This window comes from Coenobita brevimanus, chromosome 28, assembly GCF_032717465.1.
Source record: "Coenobita brevimanus isolate Jiangsu-jjx chromosome 28, ASM3271746v2, whole genome shotgun sequence".
Lineage (NCBI taxonomy): Eukaryota > Metazoa > Arthropoda > Malacostraca > Decapoda > Coenobitidae > Coenobita > Coenobita brevimanus.
Window position 1 is genome coordinate 35,904,337 of NC_136981.1, and position 27,154 is coordinate 35,931,490.

General features: G+C 42.8%; 1 protein-coding gene, 1 non-coding gene and 1 pseudogene across 2 annotated transcripts in view; all 3 read right to left on the bottom strand.

Annotated features, from left to right (window-relative positions):
* LOC145394776 (uncharacterized) overlaps positions 1-27,154 on the bottom strand; it is a 62,817-nt gene that overhangs the window by 4,077 nt on the left and 31,586 nt on the right. The window contains exons 3-7 of the mRNA XM_080268555.1: positions 23,162-23,269; positions 14,228-14,371; positions 14,004-14,024; positions 8,258-8,267; positions 5,929-6,113 (exon numbers count right to left, since the gene is read on the bottom strand). Coding sequence (XP_080124681.1) covers positions 5,929-6,113; positions 8,258-8,267; positions 14,004-14,024; positions 14,228-14,371; positions 23,162-23,269 — 468 coding nt within the window. The remainder of the gene's footprint in view (positions 1-5,928; positions 6,114-8,257; positions 8,268-14,003; positions 14,025-14,227; positions 14,372-23,161; positions 23,270-27,154) is intronic.
* On the bottom strand, positions 7,887-8,004 carry LOC145394866 (5S ribosomal RNA). Its single transcript, XR_013896510.1, has one exon. It is a non-coding gene; the product is annotated as a 5S ribosomal RNA (ribosomal RNA).
* Positions 22,017-22,136, bottom strand: LOC145394877 (5S ribosomal RNA; annotated as a pseudogene).

The following is a 27,154-nucleotide window of genomic DNA, read 5'->3' on the forward strand; positions in this document are numbered from 1 at the left end:
ATCTCTTTTATAACTCCAGTTCTCCTTCACAATTCATCATTTCTCACTCGATCCATATGTGTCACTCCACACATACTCCTCAGACACCTCATTTCCATTACATTCAATTTCTTCCTCTCTGCTACTCCCATTTTCCATGTTTCAGCCCCATATGATGCAGTCGGTACCACTACTCCCTCATACAGCCTTCTCTTTATATCCATTTTAAACGAACGACATCTAAATACTTTTTTTTTATTCCTCCCAGCACATTTCCTACTTCATTCATCTAAACCTTACCTCTGCATCTATTCTTCCATCCACAGCAACATGTGACCCTAAATACTTAAAACTCTCTGCTTCCTCAAGCAACTCGCCATTAAAAACTATATTCATCCTCCAACCATTTACCAACCTTGCACACTTCATCACTTCACTCTTTTCCTCATTCACCCTCAATTCCATACCCTTCCAAACTCCTGCACCAGCTGACTCAATTTCCTCCAAATCAGCTACCAGAGCAGTATCATCTGCAAACAGCAGCTGACCCAGATTCCACTCTCAACCACCGCATTCACCAGACACAAACCTCCACCTAACACTCTCGCATTCACCAGACACAAACCTCCACCTAACACTCTCGCATTCACCTCCCTTACAACACCACCCATATATTTTTAAACAACCAAGGTGACATCACATATCCCTGTCGCAGCCCCACCCTCACAGGAAACCAATCACAGTGTTTCACAAATGCTTAACTATTTACATAAAAACTTTTCACTCCATTTAACAACCTACCACCTAGCCCATGCAATCTCAAAACAGTCCACAAAGCCTCTCTATCAGTTCTATCATACGCTTTCTTTAAATCCATGAACGTCCAAAACACATCCTTACCTTTCGCCAAATACTTTTCACACACCTGTCTCACGGCAAACACCTAATCCACGCATCCCCTGCTTTTCCTTAAAATCACACTGTTCATCACCAGTCACTTCATGTGTATGCTCTCTAACTCATTTATTCAACACTCACCAGACTTATACTCCTAAAACTAGTAGATTCATACTTATCACCCTTGCCTTTATACAATGGAACTACACACTCACTTGCCCAGTCAGTTGGCACCATACCGCTAACAAATCACTCATTCAGCAATCTTATTAACCATCCAACAATAGCTGCTCCACCATCTTTGAAATGTTCCACAGCATACCTATCCATACCTGCAGTTTTCCCTGCTTTCATCTCCTTTACTGCCTTCCTTCATCGCGATTAAAGAATCATTCAACTCTCCCAACACATTTATTCCTTGCTCCCTTCCATGTGCCACAATCTCAGCCTCCCTTTAATCCTCTACATTTGAGAGTCTTTCAAAATATTCTGCCGATATCTTCCTTATTACATCCATCTCAAGTAACTTCCTTACATCATCTGCTTTTACTCGCTCTTCCTTCCCAGACTCTCCCTTTTGCACCCTCTTCACCTCCTTCCAAAACATTTTCTTATTCTGTTGAAAATTCTCAGTAAACTGCCTACCCCACCTCTCATCTGCTGCCGCTTTAGCATCACCCACAGCCCTTCTTGCCCTGTTCTTCTTTTCCTTATACCTCTCATAATGACACCTCATCCTTCCTGTGCAGCCACAATTCATATGCATGTCTCTTCTCAGCTACAGCCATACATACTTCTTCGCATCATCATTTACTTCCCTTTCTTACACCACCATCCACTTGTCTCACACCACACACATTTTCCGCATACCCAACCGCAGCATCTTAAATAACTGTCATTCCTCCTCCTCACTGCCATTTTCCTGATATTTCACTCCATTCCACTCATCTTTCAGCTTTTCCTGATACTCTATCATTCTCTCTCTTTTGTCCAACTCACTTTCAAAACCTCCCTGCCACACCCAGCTCTCCTAGCTCTCACCCACCTCATACCTACCCGCAACTTTCCCTCCACCAGGTAGTGGTCAGATGCCTCCACCCTCTTATCTCAGAACATTCGCATCCAACAATCATCCTCTTACATTCATAGACACAATCACATAGTCCATCAATGCTATATCCACAACCCTTCCACCCTCCTGTCTCACCCATATGTACTTATACATATCTTTCTTTTCAAACAAGGTGTTCCCAATCACCATCTCTCGCCCAGCACACATCTCTATCATTCTTTCCCCATTATCATTTCTTCCAGGTACACCATGCATACCAACAACACCTTCAACTGCTACATTCCCACTCTAGCATTCAGATCTCCCATCATTACCAATATACATTTGTTCCAAAACTCTGCAGATACTTATCAACATTATTTCCAGAGACTCCCTCTCTTCTCATCCCTTTCACTATCAGGCCCATATGCACTCACAAATACCCACAACTCACGTATAAATTTCGCATTCATCCACATCAGTCTCGATGACACCTCCTTCCATTCAGTCACACACTGATGCACTTCTGGACTCACTAACATGGCCACTCCTTCTCTCGCTCTTCCTCTTTGAACACCCGACATCCTTCCAGTCACACTTCCAGACTTAGATTCATCTTTCCTTTTCATCTTTGTTTTATTCAAAAGTAACACATCCAACTTTCTTCTCACAAACATTCTCCCAGTCTCCTCCTTATTAGCCTCAATCGTACTACAACAACACACATTCACAGACCCAGTCTTCAGGGTTCGAGGACAACTCAATCCCCCCTTCCCTTTCTATGTCCTGTCTCATTGTAGGAACTAAAAATACAGAGGAGGGGGTCCCTAGTCCCCTCACCCTGTCCCTTTTAGTCTCCTTTACGACATGCAAGGAATATGGTGGCAGAATTCTTCCTAATACAACATGGCCGCAGAGTGGTAGCACCACCCCACAGCTCAGTCAGATGGTGTCCTCCCGCCATAGGGGTATCCTGTTTATTTTTCACTTAACACTCTGAAACATGGGCAAGTGCGATGAAAAATACGGTGTCTTCTGTGATGCTAGGACAAATATTACCCATGGTACTTTATAGCATTCGGTGGCACATAAAACAGAATAGCGCAGTAAAGGGTCTCCGATACAAATTTAATAGATCCGTCTTTGTGTGGGGTATTGGTCCATTTTCATCTCCATCAAACCCTGAGGTGTGATACTTTATTCCTAAGTGTACGTTCCGCAACAAAGGTTCCGTCATCTCTCCCTCTTCTTTTCTCTATGAACTTCGAAAGATCAGTCAGGTAAGTCCCCGGCAACCGACACTGATGACTTTATTTACCTATGGATCAGTGTCATTTGTGTAGATAGCTATGGTTTTATGAGCCTGATTTTCCAAGCTCGTGAAGAGAGGTGCAGAGCAGGGGATATGGCCTTTAATGCTGACTGTACACTCACCAAAAGGTGCCTGAACATTGTAAGCACCATGCATTTTGAAACACGTAACCCATGAATCTGAAAACAGCTCTCATGGTGTGTATCTCTCAGTGTTTACGACAGCATACACTAGTGCACTATACACCAATTTGAATGGCTCCTAAGTGCGCCACTCCACAATTAGGCATACAAACCATTCCGAGATATTAAGCTTCTTGCCCATCTATCGTGCCCAGGTGTTCGGGTAGTTTATGGCAGGGGTGTAGCCTACTAGGTGGCATCAAAAGCTATGTCACTTCTCGTGCTTCCCTTTCTCCGCTGACTTTGAAAATCAGTGTGGTGCACCTGCAGCAAACGACGCTTATGACACAGATCTTAGGCCAAATGAAGTCATCAGTGTCGGCTGCTGCAGATTCACCACACTGATTTCCAAAGTGTACGGAGAAAAAGCAGATGCGACATGATTACTGATGCAAGCTGTATCATGCATGCTTAGAGTCAAGGTGCTCGTCTCAGTGTGCCGGTACTTTGTCTATAGCCACAGTTAAATTACCATAAGACATAACGGTCAACACGGAGTACCAGTGTTTTCCCAAGCGTTTTCATTATCGTTCCAAGAGACATGGTGATAAACTTTGAGCTAAAGAATCTTGCCTAGAGCCACAGTGTCTATTCTGGGGCAGCGATATCATTTCTAGAGCCACAAAAACACCTTGCGTAGAGCCACAGTAATATCTTCATTACAGCCGCAGTGACAAACTTTCAGCCACAGTATCTTGCCTAGATTCACCGTGTCCATTCTACAGTGGTGATACCTTGCCTAGGGCCACAGTAATACATCGCCTAGAGTCACAGCATACCTTGCCTAGAGCCAATACCATTTACCTATATCGACAGTTCCTTGCCTAACTCGACACTGACTAACACGAAACAGCATAGAACCACAACTACCTTGCCTATAGCCTTGATGGCAAGCCTAGAGCAGATGTGCCTTGCTCAGAGCCAAAGTTACCTTGCCTACAGCCGTAGTGACAAACCTAGAACTGCTATACCTTCTACAGAGCCAGTGACACACCTCACTCAGCTCCACTTTGCATATAGTCCATTCACGTTAATCAGGCTGAGATTTTCGTCGTTTTGCATCCTATTTACCGGAAAGCTAAATGGCAGAAAAAGACATTGCAATGACCCTCCACCCTTTTCATAGGACTTTTTCATGACTAGCAACATATTCTAGTGTTAATTTCTTGTTAATATTAGCATTCAAGACGGAGGGATGGCAATTTTACGCCTACTTAATGTGAACAGAAAATAGAGCTACAGTGACAAAACTAGAGCCGTTATATCATCTTTAGAGCCACCGTGACTTACCAAGATCAACTCTACCTTCCCTTGAGTTATCGTTGCTTTCTCCGCGCCCACTGTAACGTACGATCACCTCCATTTTTAACTAAGGGGAGGATGTGTTAGAGGTCTTGTGTGACACTAGGGCACAGTATTTGTTTATGTTTCATGTCTATTATATTTAAAGAATCCCGTTAAAATGATCAGGCCAAAGTAGATATAAAATGTAAATACCCCAACACACCAACCCCCTGTACTAGTTATAAGTGGAGCAGACTGTACCGAGAAACCCACTATGCCAGCTACAGGGCTACATTGACTGCGTACATCAACTCTGGTTTCTCCATACCCTGTCCATTTTAACTTGGCCTAAAACTGTCGTCTCCCCGCCTTGACTGTTGAACTGCAACAAGGGATTAACACCAGAATACTGTGCTAGACACGAAGAAGTGCAATGAAAAAGATGTAAAGCCACTACACTGCAACAAGACATTAGCGACAGAAAAAGGTGCTAGTCGCAAAATAGTGTTGTGCCTGGGGACGTAGAGCCTTAGTATTGTCCCATTATGCAACTGAATTTAAGAAAAGATTAACGCTAGAATATAGTGCTAGTCAGGAAAAGTTGCTATGGACAAGATACAAAGTGTGTTACCCAATATTCTTCCATTAAGCTGTAAAGATAGATTAAACGTATGTGTTGGTAGTCACGAAGAAGTGCTATGGAAATTATGTAAAGCTGTAGTATTGCTTTGTTGCCACTGAACTTTAACATGAGATTAAAACACCATTATTGGGCTGGTCACGAAGAAGTGCAATGGAAAGTATGTTGAACCGTCGTCTTGTATCATACCGCGTAACAAAAAAAAAAGAAAGTATATGGTGCAAGTCACGAACAAGTGCTATGGAAAGAATGCAGAACCGTAGTTTTGCTTTATACTGCCACTGAATTGTATCGTGGAAGTACAGTATATGGTGCTAGTCATGAAGAAGTGCGGTGGAAATTATGCTGAGCTGTAATGTGAAATACTTGATGAAAACACACACACACACACACTTTCACACACACACACACACACACACACACACATTTAGGCAAAGTTATGGTGAGCGAAAAATTTTAAGCATCCCAAATGGACGAAAAAAATAGAACAGACTGAGATAAACCTTAAACCCTTTCAGTTCGAGATGTGTGTGTGTGTGTGTGTGTGTGTGTGTGTGTGTGTGTGTGTGTGTGTGTGTCTCACCTTGGGACGGATCCTGCCCTCTTGTGTGCCTCGTAGGACTGCTTCATGTGGTTGAGCTGCTCCTGAAGGCACCGGTACTCCTTCAGGAACTTCTCGAGCTGCGCGGCGTGGTACTCGAAGTGGCAGGGGTCGGCGGGGTGGAGGTGCTGGCTACACACACCTCCATCACCACCACCACCACCACCCTCGCCATCACCTCGTCCTCCGTCGCCCCTGCGGAAGAAAGTAGTGTAACACTAGGACATCTTTTTACTTATTATTATTATTATTATTATTATTTATTATCATCATCATTATTATTTCCTGCAGCGATAGCGAAGTTAGTACTGTTTTTAGTTGGTGTGTGTGTGTGTGTGTGTGTGTGTGTGTGTGTGTGTGTGTGTGTGTGTGTGTTTTACAACGATAACTTCGCAACCGTTTAAGATATCATCACGAAATTTTACAGGTGTGTAGTAGGAAAAAAAAAAAATCACGAGCTCGAAATTTGTGAAAGTAGGTCAAGGCCTGTCTGTCTGTTACCACGATAACTTCGCAACCGCTCAAGATATCGTCGCAAAACTTTAACAGGTGGGTATTAGGGATGAAAATCGCCTACAAGTTCGACATTGGTAAAAGTAGGTCAAGGTCTGTGTGTCTGTTACCATGATAACTTTGCAACCACTCAAGACATCATCATAAAATTTTATTGGTGTGTAGGAGGGATGAAAATCTCCTACGAGTTCGAAAATGGTGAAAGTAAGTCAAGGTCATGGTCATATTCCGAGCCGCTCTATAACTGTGTCGCCTTGCGACTAGTGTAATTCCCCTCTCGGGGGGGCCCCTAGTTGTTGTTGTTGTTATTATTATTATTATTATTATTATTATTATTAATGGTTACCAGACGAAAATTACTGCAGGTTATAACTGTTTTCTGCAGGACAATCAGGGAAAGGAGAGCAAACTTTCCCTTGTCTAGTTATTCTTGTTAAAATATACCTAAGTTACGATGGGAATTGATCGTAAATATGTCTGAGAATCCCACGCCTGGGTAATAGGAAACCGTTTGGCTGATCACTCAATGTAGTCACCAAAAAGCAACACTGCATAGAGTGTGTGGATGGTGGGCGCCCCAATCCATCACGCCACGCACTCCCTCGCCTCTGCAGAACGAAAGGAATATGTAAAACGAGGAATTCATTGTACGTAAACGACGATGGACGCTTGTGTTTGTGTCAGTGAGTGATGGATGCCGATGTTCAAGGTGAGTGAAATTCTTGTGCGATAATATTTGACTTAATGTTTACTTGTGTTGCACCTGAATGTATGTGTGTTTATTAATATATTCAGTGACTACATCTGTGAAAACAAAAAGTTAGTAGCAACATTATCGCATTTACAGACAATCCTCCATCATTAACAATTGATGGATAGAAACGATCGGTTGAAGTGGCTTGCTTCCTGCATTCCACTGGATTTACGTCTATATTAGTCTGGGGTTACACCAGCAGCGTAAAAATTGGCAGTACTTGCTTTAATACATACAAACGTATCACGACTGGTGCTTACTGTCGCTGTAAATCTGTCTCTCTCTCTCTCTCTCTCTCTCTCTCTCTCTCTCTCTCTCTCTCTCCACGTGTCTATATATATATATATATATATATATATATATATATATATATATATATATATATATATATATATATATATATATGAAGCCTCTATGGGACAGTAGTAAAGTGCGCGTTTTCGTACACTGAAGAACGAGGGTTCGCACCCCGCCAGGGTAATAAACTTTAGGAGCGTTCTTCATGCCACGTATTGCATTCGAGGACACAAGGGTTGCTGTGGTTGAACCAGTGTTTTTCATTCATTCATTGCCAGACGCCATGTATCCCAAACGGGGTGGCCAACGGCTTAGAGTTAATTGTTTTACAGGGAGGGGCACTAATCCTCCACCAACCCCACTTGACACATAGGGATGCCAACAGCATCTGGTGTTCCCAGGCGGTCACCCATCCAAGTACTAACCAGACCCAACGTTGCTTAACTTCGCTGATCGGACGGGAAGCGGTGTACTCAACGTGGTATGGCCGTGTCGCTTACTATAAAGTATGCTTGCACCCAGTCGGCTTGCGAGGGCCGATTACACTTGGTTCACAGACTTCACACACATCCAAAGCCACTCCAACACTACAATTACACTTACAAGCACTTCTCACCCTACGTACAGTCTCTACCAGACAGCCTAAGCCACATGGTAGAGATATATTGGCTGTATCGTCCCGACTTCGGTGGGGATAGGCCGGTCCTGCAGAGGACATTCAAACGGCTGATGAGATAATATATATACAGTACATCCACTGCAACAAGTAGAAATGTTGGGTGGGAAAAAGAGACACGTTAGAGCTTCAGTTCATTACCATCTCTAACGTTTCGGGCAACACAAAACCCATAGGAATTACCCGAAATTTTAGAGAAAATAAAGAATTCAGAGTTTACCCTCTCTTTCTCTCTCTCTCACCCAACACACACACACACACACACACACACACACACACACACACACACACACGTATCTATCTTTGTCTGTCTATACATTCATACATACATACATATCTACATACATACATACATACGAATATACATACACACATACATACAGTAGATGTACATACATATACATACATACATGCACATAAACACATACATATATACATACATACATACTCATATATACATACATTCATCATATACATATACATGCAAACATACATACATATACATACATACATACATACTTTGTGTGTGTGTGTGTGTGTGTGTGTACATTCCTAAACCTAGAAAAACCTTGATGAATAAAACCTAATCAACCCAAGCAAAGCAATCACCCGCTGAGGGCCGGGGGGAGAAACACACACAGGGTTAAGCTGCATACGGATTCCCAGAGCGTCGATGCTGTCATTATCCCCCACCGCCGGCACTGATTGCATTAGTACCACTTTAATTACGCCCACCAGCACTTAAGTACGCTCATTAAGGCAAGGTTGGTGGGCCTCCTGATCTCCTATTTTGCCCCCGTCGGAGTTCCTGCTAGCAATTTAAGTCATTACGGCCAAAGCTGTGATTAATCGTCCCTTGGCTTCAGTTTTGCATAATGGTGGGATAAGTTACGGGGCCCCTGTGTGTGTGTGTGTGTGTGTGTGTGTGTGTGTGTGTGTGAGTGTGTGTGTGTGTGTGTGTGTGTGTGTGTTCTAAATTTATGTAAGGACGATATGTGTGTCTTTATGAACTGTATATATAAACGTACCTATGCATTATATATAAGTATGTACGTATCTGTATGTACTATATGTATTTATGGATACACTGTATGTATTTATATATGCATGTGTGCTCGTACATGGAAGCGTGTGTGTGTGTGTGTGTGTGTGTGTGTGTGTGTGTGTGTGTGTGTGTGTGTGTGTGTGTGTGTGTGTGTGTGTGTGTGTGCTCTTCACATGCACGATATAAACTTGAGGCGAGTGATGTTCTGCATAAATAACGATATCTGAGACTCATCCCTGGTGCTCGGAGCGGGGTGACGGCCACAATGATTTACCAAAGAATATTTACTCTAGGAAATTTTGAGATTTTTGCACTCAGTTAAAGACCGATATTCTCGTCGGTTAAGGAATCTCCCTAACACCTTTTCCTAAGCGATTTATTTTGCTTATTGCACCTTACTGTCCTCATCTGTGTTATTTAAATCCTTCCAATAAAGCCATACTACGCATAAATAACGTACAAAAAGATATTAACCAACCACGTCCAAAAATAAATCACAAATGAAGAGGTGTTAGGGAGTCTTCTTACCCGACGAGATCGTACAACAACTGAGTTAAACAATATAATGTAGAGATGGTTAAAGTAAAATGTATCTCATTCCCACGCCTTGGACGGGTTAGTGAAGATTATTATTATTATTATTATTATTATTATTATTATTATTATTATTATTATTATTACTACTACTGCTACTACAACTACTACTACTACTAAAACTGTCCTATAAAGGGGGAAAGTACCCAAGTGCAACAGAGGAATGACGCCACTAATAAGCTGTATAAACTCATCTGCAGGCAATAAGAACACAGAAATTATTAGGCTTCCTCATGTCCAAACAATTAACATTTTTATTTATTTATTTATTTATTTATATATTGCCTACATCTACACTTTTTATTTTGGGAAATCAGGTTTGCGAGTTTGTAAGTCTGACACTAAAGAAGGGAGACTTAATTAATTTTCACTTAGAAGACAGAATCGGTATAATTACTATCATGCTTTTCCATTAATTTATAAATAGCTGAGAATTATCATTATAAACACATTTTACACTATTGGATATAAACAAAAGAAAATTCGCGCACTGACATAAGCATCCTTTACCGATCTTTCCACAAGGGGTAGACGGGAAGTATTATCCTGCTCTACAATACTTAACATGCACTGCAGAATTTGTCAGAAATATTAAATAACTGGTTTTGAAATACATTCGTGTAATAACCTGCAGTAACCGAGTCTTTGTAATTCACTAAAGTAATCGATAATATAGCCTGTAATTATCTGGGTAGTGTGAGGTAATATCCCTCCACCTCCCTACATAAAGACTTTCAGAGCCGAGGGAAATGGCATGAAGGGACTTACGAGAGAGAGAGAGAGAGAGAGAGAGAGAGAGAGAGAGAGAGAGAGAGAGAGAGAGAGAGAGAGAGATGGCAGCTTTAAGTCGTTCATCATTCACACCTTAAAACCTACACTGATGACAGACAGCACTGCCAGATATTCCAGGCATGGAGGCAATAATATATGACGGAGTTTGTGAATTGGCGCTGAAAAGTGGGCTGAATATTTCTCGTCAGCGTACGCAGAACGAGTGTGCTTTGGCAACTGGATGGATATTTCCTATTACAAAGGAAAGTTTATGTGAGGGGGAAATATTGCCATGCTCAGTAAGGATATAGATTTTGGAAGGCCCGTCAGTCGAGATAATTCTTCACCACTTCCGACGCTGTGATATACATACCGTAGATAGATAGATAGATAGATGTATAGATAGGCATAGGAGGGGAAGCAAGAAAGGGAATAAGCCAGAGACGGACAGGTGAAAGACTGAACAATATATAAACTGACAGGTAGCGACACACCTTGACTATCTCATGAAAGTACAGTTAAAGAAAAAAAAATTAATTCCACAGCCTCTCCTTCACACTTACAGCAAGTCCGTCACATTCCTCCCTGACGCATCGTATCAAAAAGCACCGCCTTTGGGTTGATAAGCATACCTATCCTCCCCCAGTTTAAGAATATTAGCTAGAAGAGGACACGTGCAAAGCAGAAAACGAAAAATATCAGAACTCTTGCCTTCCACTGTAGCTTTTTCCTCCACCTCCTCCCATGTGTGTGTGTGTGTGTGTGTGTGTGTGTGTGTGTGTGTATGTTATATTTGTTCTGTGTGATAATGTTTTGTATTTATTTGCGTTTGTCTTGTGTTTGTGTGTATGTATTTTTGTTTTTTCGCCTGTATGTCTGTGTGTGTATGTGTGTGTGTGTGTGTGTGTGTGTGTGTGTGTGTGTGTGTGTGTGTGTGTGTGTGTGTGTGTGTGTGTGTTATATTTGTTTTGTGTGATAATGTTTTGTATTTATTTGCGTTTGTCTTGTGTTTGTGTGTAGGTATTTTTGTTTTTTCGCCTGTATGTGTGTGTGTGTGTGTGTGTGTGTGTGTGTGTGTGTGTGTGTGTGTGTGTGTGTGTGTGTGTGCGCGCGCGCGCCTTGAAGGGGTGGCCTGGCTGGAGTGTAGGGTAATGGTGCATCTGAGAGCCTTAGGGGAAGCTCTGAGGGGGCGAGACTACGTGGTTGGGCCAGATAACAAGCCCTTGGTTCCTTCAGCGCCTTGACCCTTGGCCTGGAGTTTCTCACAAGGCGCTCATATCTCCGGGAATCTCTCTCTCTCTCTCTCTCTCTCTCTCTACCGTATATATATATATATATATATATATATATATATATATATATATATTCCATCTTTTTATCTATTTCATGTTTGTTTTGTCTTTTTATCATCTTTGTTTTGTTTGCCCTCCTCTGTTTTTGCAGTTTCTAGCCATTATTTTCAAAAACATCCACGACTCTCTCTTGGTATTCTTTTTGGTTTTTAGTTTCAAGCCATGATATTTATTCTTTATGCGCACTGCACTCCTCTCCCAAATTTTACGCCCTTCCCAATTTCACCAGCTTTTGCCGTACTAAAATTTTATGCACGCCAGTTATGTTCTTTCATATATCCTTTTTAACTGCTCACTCTCCACTAGTCCCATGTATTTTTCTCCCTCCTCTTTTTTCCACGTGTCCATACGCCACTATTTGGGAGGCTTTACATTATTTTCTATACTGGCATATTTCCTTGTTTCCTCTACTTGCATTGTACTGGTGCTGGATGCCTTCACGTGGTAGCGCACATGTGACCGGGTGGTAGAACTGCCTGATAATACAAACGCCCCTCAGACCCATCCCTGTCCCCTGGAAGAATGAGAGTGGGTTCTAGGTACAGGGCAACCTCAGCCTTCACTCCACTGGGTTTTTATTCAGAAATCGTTGGGTTCCAGCTACTACTACTACTACTACTGCTTCTACTGTTACTACTACTACTACTGTACTTACTGCTATTCTCAGACACTGTGTTGTTTTCTGTGTCTCTCCCATCCTTCATAACATTGTACTGTTTCATACCATTTTACACTTACTAACTCCACATTCTCTCCAGTTCCTTCTACTATTCTCACACGTTATTCTCAGTTTGCATATGCCATATCTTCTGTCCTTTCCGGTATTCTCAAATGTCTCTACTTTGATATATGTGTTTGTTAATTCTTGCGACGTTATATTCTGTTCACTTTTACTATACCTTTTTCACGTTATCTTGGCCTAGATTTTCGCCCTTTTCCAGCTTATTTCTCGTAGTTCAGTGTCAGAAAAGGACAATGTTGCAGCTCTACATCCTTTCCATGGCACTTTCTCGTGACTAGCATCATATTCTAGTGTTAATTCCTTGTTGAAACTCAGCATTCAAAAGAGAGAGATGACAATTTTAGGCCAAGTTTGAGCAAAAGGGATATACTCGTGGGTGTAAAACTGCCACCTTTGTTTTGAATCTGGAGACGCAACACGAGATTAACCCTAGAATATGGTGTTAGTCACGAAGAAGTGCAATGGAAATGTACAGCCGTAGTATCCTCATTCTGCCGCTGAGCTACGGGAAATAGACTGCAAAAGGACGATAATCTCCGCCAAGTTAAAGTGAATCAACTACATTTATTATTCAACCAGATATCCGAATTTCCGTTTCCGTTTCTTTTTAATGTTCCTAAATACATCACCAGGCGATATCTCGTGTCTTGTTGCGACGGCTCGGTCAGTGTTGTCAGTCTTTCCTATATCACTAATTTCTGACTCCTAATCCCCCAAACCCACACCCACACCGGCAGACTGAGCCATCTAGTGGAGCGCTATATACGGACCACCCTGAATAGTTCTCAGGTCGCTATTGCCTTTGACCTTCATGACATTGTATTTTTTATGCTGATCTGTTTCAACCTGCGTCTCTCTCTCTCTCTCTCTCTCTCTCTCTCAAGTTACACAGAACCTTCATTTACTACTTGCAAACCCTCATCACCCTGTCCCCACTGCCTTACCTGTCCCCACTCCCTCACCTGTCCCCACTCCCTCACCTGTCCCCACTCCCTCACCTGTCCCCACTCCCTCACCTGTCTCCACTCCCTCACCTGTCCCCACTCCGTCACCTGTCCCAACTCCCCCACCTGTCCACCTCCCTCACCTGTCCTCACTCCCTCACCTGTCCCCACTCCCTCATCTGTCCCCACTCCCTCACCTGTCCCCACGTCCTCACCTGTCCCCACTCCCTCACCTGTCCCCACGCCCTCACCTGTCCCCAAGCCCTCACCTGTCCCCACGCCCTCACTTGTCCCCAAGCCCTCACCTGTCCCCACTCCCTTACCTGTCCTCACTCCCTCACCAGTCCCCACGCCCTCACCTGTCCCCACTCCCTCACCTGTCTGCACGCCCTCACCTGTCCCCACGCCCTCACCTGTCCCCACTCCCTCACCTGTCCCCACTCCCTCACCTGTCCTCTCTTCCTCACCTGTCCCCACTCCCTCACCTGTCCCCACTCCTTCACCTGTCCCCACTTCTTCACCTGTCCCCACTCCTTCACCTGTCCCCACTTCTTCACCTGTCCCCACGCCCTCACCTGTCCCCACGCCCTCACCTGTCTCCCTGGTGGTCAAGTAGAGACGCCGCCCCTATGCATGAGTGTCCCTGGCCTCCTCCCGTGACGGCGGCGAGGTGGGCGTTGGCGTAGGCGTTGGAGGCGGCTTGACTGAGGGCGAGGTTGAGTGCGCTGGAGGAACGACTGTGGGGAGGGAGAGAGAGAGGGTGTTAGAGAATGAAGTTGGGATATCAAAAATAGTAAATTAAAAAGAAGGGTATAATGACCATCATATGTGGGTCGTTTGGTCCTGGGGTGGTAGTAGCAGCAGTAGTAGTAGTAGTACCAACAGTAGTAGTAGTACCAACAGTAGTAGTAGTAGTTGTAGTAGTAGTAGTTGTGGCTGTGGTCGCAGTCATCATCGTCGTCGTCGTGATCGTCGTGGTCGTGGTCGTCGTCGTCGTCATAGCAGTAGTAGTAGTAAGTAGTAGTAGTAGTAGTAGTAGTAGTAGTAGTAGTCACCCCAGACTCATCTGAACGTGAAGTAGTGGACTTTAGGCTAAAGATACCCTCCTCTTGAAGATCACCATCCTCCTTTCGGGGGAGGGAACTGAGGGACACTTGTATAACCAGGTAGTGAGGCACCTCGGTTATATCGGTGCCACCACATGAAGGCGTCCCTCTCCAACAGTGACAAGCGAAACAAAACTACTGCACAGGCGAATTATATTGTCGAGAAAAAAGTTTGTTATAAACGTAACTGTGCCAAGTATGTGACTCCATCTGTATTCATAATTTTTTCCTTATAACTTTACAACGAGAATTTTTGCAATAGTCTTTTCAGGGCGTAAAAAATTCGAAGCTTTTATTTCCTTACCGAAAGAATTATTTTATTCACCTTAAAAATAGCCTTCCGTCCTCAGAACATAAAACTGTGTTACTCTGTGTGAAATATTAATGACATTTCGAAGACTTTTTTTTTACCAGTTTGTTAGAAAAATAATGGTATTTTCTTTCTCTCTCTCTCTCTCTCTCTCTCTCTCTCTCTCTCTCTCTCTCTCTCTCTCTCTCTCTCTATCTCTATCTCTATCTGTCTATCTATCTATCTATCTATCTACACGTATCTATCTACTTATCTATCATTCTGTCTATCTTTTTGTCAGGACACCTACACAGGCTTGATATTGACTGGACGGATTTTGAGCTGCAAAGAAAATACTGTAGAGTCTAACATGGTAGTGAGGAATATCGAATATTTACTTTTTTATTTATTTATTTATTTATTTATATTTTGAGAGAGGTGAGGTTAATGAGTGTACAGCGAGGTTGGATGGTGAGGAATTGGAAAATGTGAGTACGTTTAAGTACTTGGGTAGTGTGATGAGTAAGGATGGAGGTTTGGAGGGTGAAGTGCTTGAAAGGGTACAGCAGGGAAGAAAGGTTGCTGGTTCTTTGAAAGCAGTGATAAGAAACAGGGAAGTGAGCATGGAAGTGAAAAAGTTACTACATGACAGTATTGTGATACCAACTCTAACGTACGGAAGTGAAGCTTGGACATTGTTGGAAGGACACAAGTCAAGAGTGAGAGCAGTGGAAATGAGTTATTTAAGAGAAGCCTGTGGAGTCACGTGGAGAGACAGGCTGACGAATGACGATATAAAGGAGCGTTGTGGTGTGGATGTGGATGTGATAGGAAGCGTTATGAGGAACACACTGAGGTGGTTTGGCCATGTGGAGAGGATGGAGGGTGAAAGACTGACGAAGAGAGTGTATGTGAGTGAGGTGGAGGGGGGAAGAGGGAGGGGGAGGCCGAGGATGAGATGGAGGGATGGGGTGGAGAGGTATATGAGAGAGGGGGGTGTGAGTTGGGAGCAGGGCAGTGAAATGGCGGGGGACAGGGCGACTTGGAGGCGATTTGTTTGTGGCCACCCCAAACTGGATTGAGGCGTCTGGCAATAGATAGATAGATAGATTTATATTTTTTTAGATCGGGAATTGTACTTATGTGAGGAAGCTATAGTAAGGAACGTGAGCGAAATTTTAGCAGTAAAAAAATAAGATTCTTCCCTTAATCCCTTCACTTGGGTCACTTAATCTGTCTATCTGTTTGTCTACCTATCCATCTATCGGTCTGTCTGTCTGTCTATCTACCTACCTACCCATCAATCTATATCTGTCGATCTATCTGCCTCTCCGTCCGTCCGTCCGTCTGCCTGTCTGTCTGTCTGTCTATAACTAGTCGTCTTATTCCCATAAGGGCTGGCCACAAATAAATCCCCTCCATGTCACCTTGTCCCTTGCCATCAAAGTGCTCTCTCTCTCTCTCTCTCTCTCTCTCTCTCTCTCTCTCTCTCTCTCTCTCTCTCTCTCTCTCTCTCTCTCTCTCTCTCTCTCTCTCTCTCTCTCTCTCTCTCTCTCTCACACACACACACACACACACACACACACACACACATTTGCATTCAGCTTTCCTTTCGCATCTCCAGATCTGTTATTTCTTTATCTTAAGTAATAAAGGATTTTGGAACTGGATGTGTCAGATTATCTACATTAACTCCTTTACTAATTTATCTAAGCTGAATAAATTAATCTGATAAACAGCAAGAAAGATATTAGGATGAGATACTAGCAATAAAGTGGTTAGGGTTTGTATGGCGAAGAGGAAGGAAGACCCATACATTGCGACAGGTATAAGGGTTGGGTGCGAGAGAGAGACAGAGAGACAGAGATAGAGAGACAGAGATAGAGACAGACAGACAGACAGACAGAGAGGTTAGAGATTTTCTTTATTTTCTCTAACATTTCTGGCTACACGGAACCCATCTTGAGAGTTTTCTTTTCTTATTTCTTTTCTTTTTTTTTTTACTCCAGCGTTTAAGAAAATCAAGTAATCAAGCTCCAATCTCTCTCTCTCTCTCTCTCCCACCCAACCTTTCCACAAGCCCCACATGTCCGTCTGATGATTATAGAAGGCCTGTGATTATTTTGTCAACGTGCATCTTAACATCAAAAACTGTTCCCGGGAATTATACTGAGAGCCCAGACATGTTCCATTTTTTTTTTTTTTTTTAATAACAGAACGGAGGAAGGAAAAACAAATGGGGGAAAAAAAATAATCCATACACCAGATTACCGGTGTCCTCCATTCATAAAATATCTGTAACAGTTAGACTTGAACAGTTGTGGGTTGAAATTTGGAGGAAAACAACTCTGGGGAAGCGAGTTCCAGAGAGATGCAGTTCGGGGAATGAAAGAATTCTGATAGGCAGAAGTTCTGCAATATGGTTGAGTGACATTCCAGTCATGAGCGCTACCAGATGCCCGTGTAGCACGAGGGAAGGCATGGAGAGGTGGCACCATGGACGCAACCTCGTCTGAGCACTTGCCAAAAAAATATCTGTAAAATAATGCAAGGGAGGCAACATTCCTTCTTACTTGCAGGGGAGGTAGTTTATATGTAATGGCAGGGTTGTTAATGATTCTAGCAGCTTTATTCTGAATTTTGTCTAGTTGTCTTAATGCAACCTCTCCACAACCATTCCACAAGGGTGAGCAATATTCAAGCTGAGAGCGCACATGACTCTTATAAATTATAGCTAACTGCTCATCGGCGAAGAAGTTACGGACTCTGTACAATAATCCAAGTTTCTTCGAGGCGGCCTTAGCAAGTGATCTGACATGAGAGGTCCAGCTAAGGGCACTGTTAAGTGAGACACCAAGAATTTCAATACTTTTGGAGATGGGAATATTGGTAGCACTGAAGGTAATGTACGAATCTGGCAATATCTGTCTATTAGTAAACTGTATATATTTAGTTTTACTAGCATTAAAAGAGACAAGGTTGTTTTGTCCCCATTCACTGATTGTAGCTAGATCTTGATTTGTGGAGATGGCTGTACTGAGTTGAGAGGTAGAGATATTAGACTTTGTAAATGGATGTCTGAGTGTGAATGAACTATGTAGTGTTGAGTCATCTGCATATGAGTGAACGGGATTGTGAGTGACAGATAAGAGATCATTAATATGAACCAGAAATAGGGTTGGCGCCAGAACTGATCCCTGCGGCACGCCGGCGTTAATTGAGTGGAGATTCGAATATACATCATCTACTATTACTCTTATTTTCCTGTCACTAAGATAAGAAGAAATCAAAGGAACAAAAGACGTTAGTCCATAGCAAGGGAGTTTGGACAGCAGGGAACGATGCCTAAAATAACTCTTAGATAAGTTTGCCTATTGGTCTGTTTTAGTTTTCATTTTTTTTTTCTTTAATGCAAGGAAAAAGGAATCAAAGCCAAGAAGTCAGCAAAATTCTCCCATCAGTTACAAAATAAAAGCATAGGGTAGCGATTTGTCGTGTTTCTAGAAGTTATGGGAACTTAGATTAGGTTTTTCGTATGTGATTTTCAAAAAAAAAAAAAAAAAAAGCTGTAAATATAGAAAATAATATTATATAAAATCAGAAATCTTTTTTTTAATGACCTTGGCCCCTAGTATTAATAGGCGAAAAGAAAATAATAGTAATGATAATAGTAGTAGTAGTAGTAGTAGTAGTAGTAGTAGTAGTAGTAACAATAGTCCCGCTGTTTCAGAAGTTATCATAAAACACTGGGGGAAGGCTGCCTTTCCCTTGGCGATTTAGTGTTTAAGTATATGGCCGTGAGACACACCACCGACATTAAACCCCACTGAATGGTTTTTAAAATTGGAGTGTAGAATTCTGAGGCTATTTATTGCCAGGCCAAGCCATACGTCATCTATTTCTCCACAATCACCGGGAACTTACATCGCTGCGGTAATAAGAGGCGGTAGTTAAGTTGTTGTTTATGTAAGCCGCTCATTAACCCTGCTGTGTGCGTGTGTATTTACTAGCCTCCTTCGTCTCCGGTATTATCCAGTGTATATATAGAGCCGCTCCCCTCACAGGCTTCTTCTGGGGTCTATAACTACGCCTGGTTTTCTAGTGGGCTCAGGCGGCACCATCTCATCGGTTAAACGAACTCCCTAACACCTTTTCCTAAGTGATTTATATTATTTCTTATATCTTACTCTCCTTTTCTGTTGCATAAGTCCTTCAAACATCGCCATATTTTCCATCAATAACGCGCAAAAGGGTATTAACCTGTCATATCCAAAAATAAATCGCTAAAGGAGAGGTGTTACGAAGCATCCTTACCCGACGAGAATACGGGCCAAGGTCGTGTGCTGGGTTCACACACAAACACCCGAGTTGAACTTTGACCTTGCCCTGTGGCCCTGACCTTTGACTAATTCTCAAAATGGAATACCTTCGTTCTTGCTGTATCCTCAACCCTTTCACAAAGTTTGGTCTAAACCGGATAAGAACTGTCTAAGTTGATCTTCCTAAGTCAGATTTTTACCTAGCCCTGTGAACTGGGTCTTTGATTTGTTGATTGTAAACTCATTAGGTAAACTCTTGGCTAGTCCTCAACTCTTCCACCAAGTCTGACTGACACCGGATGAAAAACATTTTTGTTCACACACACACACACACACACACACACACACACACACACACACACAGCAAAATATAGCGTCCTCTCGCATGGCAAACGCGGGTGTAATAACGATATGCAATAGCTAAATAAACCCCAAGCAAGAGGTAATTGAAAGATTCCTATGGTCAGAGCTGGGCCTACAAAAAAAAAAAAAAAAAAACATAATTATAATAAGAAAAAAAAAAAAAACTATGACGACCGTAGTGATTCGGTGTGTCATCATCATCATCATCGCCATCATCATGATCATTATCATCGTCGTCGTCATCATCATCATCATCGTCATCATCATCATCATCATCATCATCAGTATCATCATCATCATCATCATCATCATCATCATCGTCGTCGTCATCATCATCATCATCACTCCACCGAAGGATGTGGTGAGGCAGGATCCATAAACAAGGAAAGGGAAGACATACAAGGGGGAAGAACGATCAACAGCACACCCAGTCAAATAGTCCACACACTCATTCACACATCATCACATCCACCGGAATCCTGGCATCACTTCTTAATATGGCAGTTCATCATCATCATCATCATCATCACCATCATCATCAATGTCATCATCGCTTTAGCTCATATTCCCACTTCAACACCTATGACTCAGTGGCACCTATCGTGTTGTATGATATTTATACATAACTGTCCATACTGCAGGAAGGAAGTCTATTAGTGATGGCTTTGATTAAGACAATTATATACCATCCATCCATCATCCAATCTTACGTTGCCCCATGAGGAGCGTAAGAGCCCTGGGTTAGGCAAGTTGGTCCTGACATTTAAGATGAGAGTGACCAGCCTCACTCATCCCTGAGTGGCATTACGTGAGCAATAAACCCCAACCACCCCTTGGATATAAACCTTCACCGGCTCAATCCCATTGGAGAGCAGTAATTACCCACTAAACCACCAGGCGCCATAATTTGGTTATATGGTTACCACCCAGCGTAGTAAATGGTTTCCTGGTGTACAGGAAACATTTGTCTAGTCACTCAGTGTAGAGTCACCCACAGGCAGAAGGAAGAGGAAAGAATGAAGGAAAGAAAGACAGAAGAGGAAGGAAGGAATGGAGGGAGGAGAGGCAAGGGCAGACACCCGAGAGCAGCAATACATCGACACCAATCGAAAAACCTATCTTGATTTGAATTAAAGTTTTGTTGGATTGCAAAAAGAAAATAGAAAAGAGAATGTCCAAGATATAAGAGATTAAAGAGAGTATGAGATAAGATATAACCGCTAAGGGAAAAAAATCAACCATGACAAGCATATCCTTGGATAAAGAAGGTCCCTTAACACCTCTTCCTTAGCAATTTATTTTTGAATATGGCTGGTTGATATCCTTTTGTACGTTCTTTATGCAGAGTATGGCCATGTTAGAATGATTCGTATAACAATGAAAAGGGTAATTAGATGAAAAGGTGTAATAAGCAAAATAAATCGCCTAGGAAGAGGTGTTAGGGAGGTTTTTTAACTGCTGAGAATCGTGTCCAAATCTCCTGAGCACAAGAGGGTACAGGTCATGGTGTCTAGAGAGAGACAGACAGAAAGAGAGAGACAGAGAGAGAGAGAGAGAGAGACAGAGAGAGACAGAGAGAGAGAGAGAGAGAGAGACAGAGACAGAGACAGAGAGAGAGAGAGAGAGAGAGAGAGAGACAGACAGACAGACAGACAGACAGACAGGGGGGGAGCAGAGTATTTTTCATGTTTCTTGTCTAATGAGCGTTCTAATTTCGTTTCTTATTCTCCCACGACTCATCCCCAACTTCCGCACTAAGATCAGAGAGAGAGAGAGAGAGAGAGAGAGAGAGAGAGAGAGAGAGGAGGGGGGGAGTTTGTACATGGCGCTCCACTAAAAACTCACTTGTCGGTCTTGTCGGTATGTGTGTGTGTGTGTGTGTGTGTGTGTGTGTGTGTGTGTGTGTGTGAGAGAGAGAGAGAGAGGGGGGGGGAAGGGAGGGGGCGAGTTTGTAAATGGCGCTCCACTAAAAACTCACTTGTCGGTCTTGTTGGTATTTGTGTGTGTGTGTGTGTGTGTGTGTGTGTGTGTGTGTGTGTGTGTGTGTGTGTGTGTGTGTGAGAGAGAGAGAGAGAGAGAGAAGAAATATTACCAGCAGGCCCAGGGGAATGCAAGATGGTCTCCACACAACTGCAATACACTGACCTACTCTAGTGCAAATGGCCATAATGATTTTTGAACATTTTTTTTCATTCATTCATTGCCGGACGCCATGTATCCCAAACGGGGTGGCCAAGGGCTTAGAGTTAATTGTTTTACAGGGAGGGGCACTAATCCTCCACCAACCCCACTTGACACGTAGGGATGCCAACAGCATCTGGTGTTCCCAGGCGGTCACCCATCCAAGTACTAACCAGACCCAACGTTGCTTAACTTCGCTGATCGGACGGGAAGCGGTGTACTCAACGTGGTATGACATACAAGAACATAAGATCCCTAAATTTATGGGTATGTGTGATTTTAACTTTGACCCTATTTACTCCCTTCAAAATCCCTAAAATAAAAAAATATATATAATCCCCTTTTCAATGCCTCTATAAAAACGCAGAAAATAATATCTGAGGGTATTTGCCTGAAGAATATCTGTCATGTTTGATGTGAATTAGTGAAGAAATAAAGGAATTATGCCAAACTGAAAACTGATTGGAAGAAAGAAAAGAGAGAAAGAAAGAATGATAAGGGAATGCAGTAGGTGTAGACATTATGGTGCTGAGTGCTAATGAGTTTTAACAAACATGCAGCGCTGCTGTACAATAGAATAAGTTGTATTTCTAGTGACACAGGAAGCTTCGTGGCAGTTCTTCATTTGTGATTTATTTTGTATATTACACTAAGACAGTCTTTTCTCTGGTATTTATATCGCCTTATTATCGATATACTGTAAGTTGTTTTAATAATACAGAACACGACATTGAGTTTTAATGTGAAGAATAAATCGCTAAGGAAGGTGTTAAGAAATTTCCACAGCTACCTAGGATACACCGAATATTGTTGTTGTTGCTTAACTCCGATCTGTCTGGACGACCAGACCTGTTGACCAAAGGTAAGCAACCACTTCTGTGAGGCAGTCCTACAGGTACAGTACTGTCTGTGTAGGGATCCGGCGTCCCCTTGTGGTAAAGAGTACCTCACCAGGTTCCTTCCATGATGAGGTGTAGGGAAATATGAGGATGTTAGGTTCCTAGGTAGACACTGTAGCTAAGACCCTCCATTCAGCGTACAGTCAAAGAAATAACTATCTTCCCAGTTCCGTCTGAAGAACATTTACAATGGGCAAAATACAATGAAAACCTACCTCTACTGGTGCATGTTTCAGATTGTTTAATTTTTCCTATATGTATTCGTCACAGATTGGGAAGTTACTTATTTCTCTCTCAGTACACAGCACCATCACGTGTAGACACCTTGTTAGCGTTTGCACTGTGTGTAAGGATAACAAATGTGCGTTACCTTGAGTCCTGCTGGTCTTGCGTGTATGGCGTGGGGGGTGAGAGGGGCTGAAGGTCGTGGCTCACCTCACCCCGCCCCGCCAGGCACCCCGCATCGCTGTACGTCCGCCTGCAGGGAAGAAAACTGCGATACATGTAGTTAGACGGTGGGCAGGCAGGGTGATGGTGATAGGATGGTTGTAATAGGTGGTAGGATGGTGGTAATATGTGGCACAACGGTGGTAACAAGTTGTATGACGGTGGCAGTAATGGTATGTTGTGGTTGGGTCATGGTGGAAGAATGATGGTACTGGTGGTTTGGTGCTGGTGGTTGTGCTTGCACACACACACACACACACACACACACACACACACACACACACACACACACACACACACACACACACACACACACACACACACACACACACACACACACACACACACACACACACACACACACACACACACACACACACACACACACACACACACACACACACACACACACACACACACACACACACACACACACACGGATCGAAGCCTGCATAGTCGTTATTTCCAAGAAAACTAAACAAAGTAGAGTCTGATTACGATTCGTTTATTTAGCAATGCCTGAACACATTGTGTTCATTGTGTCTAATATTTTTGACTGGAGGTCATAGGCCAAGGTTGTGGCGAAAAGAGCATAATGGATTAGCGACAGTAGTGATAATTAGGAAAGACTGGTGATGATGGTAGTATGGTGATTGTGGTGATAATTAAGAGAGTGTGGTGGTGGTGATTTGGGGAGAGTGGTGGGGGCGAGTGGGAAGTGTGGTGCTGGTGGTGGTGTGGTTACAGTGGTGTGGTGAACGTGGTAATAAATAAGGAAAAATGGTAGTGACAGTGGTGGGTTGTGGTGATTGTGGTGTGGTGATGGTGGTGTGGTGATTGTGGTGTGATGGTGGTGGTGATAATCAAGGAAGCAAGGTGATGGTGATATGATGACGGTGGTCCGTGGAAAAAGTAGTGATGATATGATGGTGGTGATATTGTGATGACGTGGCGTGGTAACGGGTTTGGAATTATAGACGTTAACAAGTGCTCGTGGGCCCTGCAGGCCCATCGCACTTGCTCATGCGGAGGGCTCTCGCACTGTTATAATATATTTTAGTTATAGCTGTGGGCAAAAAATTCTACGGAGATCCTATGCCGGGCGCCGGGAGTGGCGTTTTTTGGTCAAAATGTGATCGCTCATTAAATACTGTATAGTAAAAGTTTTTCAATCGTGATGGGACCAAGTTTTTTCACATCAGCGAATTTTTTGCGATTTTTGTGCCAATATTAGTGTGATCTGAATGTGTAGTTTCGGCCGCCCAAAATACACACACACACACACACACACACACACACACACACACACACACACACACACACACACACACACACACACACACACACACACACACACACACACACACACACACACACACACACACACACACACACACACACGGCTAGTGCTATAGTATATTAGATGATGAGGGAAGAAGGTGAGACAGTAGGAGGTGAAAAGGATCTAAGTAGAAGAAGCCTAGAAAAATTAAGCCATGTTTGGAATATAAGCTATGCAGAAAATGATTTAAAGTCCTGTAAATAAACACCTAGACGATTATTACGGAGGGGGAAGGAATGTGAGAGTGTATACTAAATTATACTGACGTGAGGGGGAGAGCAGAGAAATTTTTTTGAGAAAGGTGAAAAAAAGAGTGAAGGAATGGAAATATAATGAAGCTTTGTCCTTTTTTATTCTAACTTGGCCTGAAATTGCTATCTTCTCATATTGCATGCTGAGCTGTAACAAGATATTTAAACTAGAATATGGTGCTGGTCACGAAGAAGTGCATTTGCCTTATTTTGCCATTAAATTATATGAAATAACTCACAAAAGGACAAAAAATTGGACCAGATTAAGGTACAAAAGCAATAGAAAGGAAGAAAGAGGTGCGACATTTTGAGGAAGTGGGAGGATGTGAATGAACAAAGTTGAGGTGTTGAGGGCAGGAAGGGTAAGGAAAGCATAAACTGAGAGGAAAACTTCTATGAGAAAGACCTATAAAAATGGTGCTGAGGGTCCAGTGAGAAAATACCGAGGAAGGGGAACGATGAGCCTGATATAAAAGTTAGCTGTGAAGGTGGAAGTGGATGTGAGAATGGAAGCAGAAAGAGGAAGGGAGAGGCGATAAAATTTGGTGAGGAAAGAGTTACGGGATACTGAACATGACTATGCTGGAGAAAGATGAGAGAGTAAGGATATAAGGTGAGTGGATGTAAAAAAGAAAAAAAAAGAAAGGGAAAAAAGGAAGGCGATGTGAAAGTAGTGATCGACTGAAAGATTATTCTGAGGAAACTATCTGCCAATTTATTTATCTATATCTGTCTGTTTGTTTGTCTGTCTGTCCATTTATATATCTATGTTCCTATGTCTATCCATCTGTCTGCCTATCTATCCATTCATCTTTGGCTATCCATGTATATCTGTCCATCTATCTGGTTACAGGTAAACTTAATCCCGGAAGGGGTGTCCAGAAACGAGTTGCCTCCATGTTATTCTGTCGTCCACCATCAGACTGCCCGATCTCCAACTCACACCTCCTCACTTATTTTGGAGGGGCTGAGAGGGGGTTGAAGGGCATTTGTACAACCAGTCAGTTGGGCTGCTTAGTTATATAAAAAAAAAGAAATGAAACTGGGAATGTAAAATAATTGTTAAAATCAACTCCCGAATTGATAAGAAGGAAAATTGCTTATGAGTTATCAAAGCAGAATTTTGTACGTTTGTGGTATCCATTGCTCCGGTGCTGAAGAGGGGCGCCTTCATGTGGTGGCACCGATATGACCGGGTGGTGGAGCTGCCCGTTGAAATAAATGTCCCTCAATCCCCTCTCTATTCTTGAATGGGGGAATAGAGGACTACGAACGAGATTAAGCTTTTCCCTTCAAGTCAGATGTACAGTCGCTTTCATGAGTCCCGATACACATGTGGGCGTGCTGTCTATTGTAGTGCTCACTGCTTTTGGAATATGGAACGTTTGCGCTTACTGCCTGATACACTGGACATAATCTGGTCGGGTGGCAAGTGAAACAGCTGAACATCTTATCAGCGGTGGACACAACAATAGACAACACGACTACATGTGTGTCGAGACTCATGAACGCGACTGTACCTGGCGTTTCAACTGCTGCTTCCTACTGTGTGCGTGTCTTACCTCATTCCATTTTTTGAGTTTGTGGGTATGTTCTATGAGCAAGCAAACTTCCCGTCCGATCAGCGAAGTTAAGCAACGTTGGGTCTGGTTAGTACTTGGATGGGTGACCGCCTGGGAACACCAGATGCTGTTGGCATCCCTACGTGTCAAGTGGGGTTGGTGGAGGATTAGTGCCCCCTCCCTGTAAAACAATTAACTCTAAGCCCTTGACCACCCCGTTTGGGATACATGGCGTCTGGCAATGGATGGATGGAATATTTTTGTCTTTCTGTGGCCATTTCCCCATAGCTTAGTGGTAGAATAAGAGGATACTACTGCTTACATACTTCTCAGAGAGCTTCTTCGTGATTAGCGTAGTGTACTGGTGTTAATCTCTGGCTCCCGCTCAACAATGAAGAGGGAAAGACCTGCAATTTTACGCCTAGTCAAAGTGAACAGAGTATAGTTGGTACATTTAATCTGAGGTTGGTGAGACGCGATGAATGAATGCGTTTTGCTGTAGTTGATGTTTTGTAATAATAATAATAATAATAATAATAATGATGATAATAGTAGTAGTAGTAATAGCAGTAGTAGTAATAGTAGTAGTAGTAGTAGTAGTGGTTGCTGTTGTTATTGTTGTTGTAACCCCAGGTTCATCTGTAACGTGAACCCAGTGGACTGCAGGCTGAAGGTCCCATCTCTTGGTGTCCACATCCTCCTTAAGGGCGATAGGAAAAGAAGTTGAAGGACATTTGTATAAGGGGGGCAGTGAAGCCGCG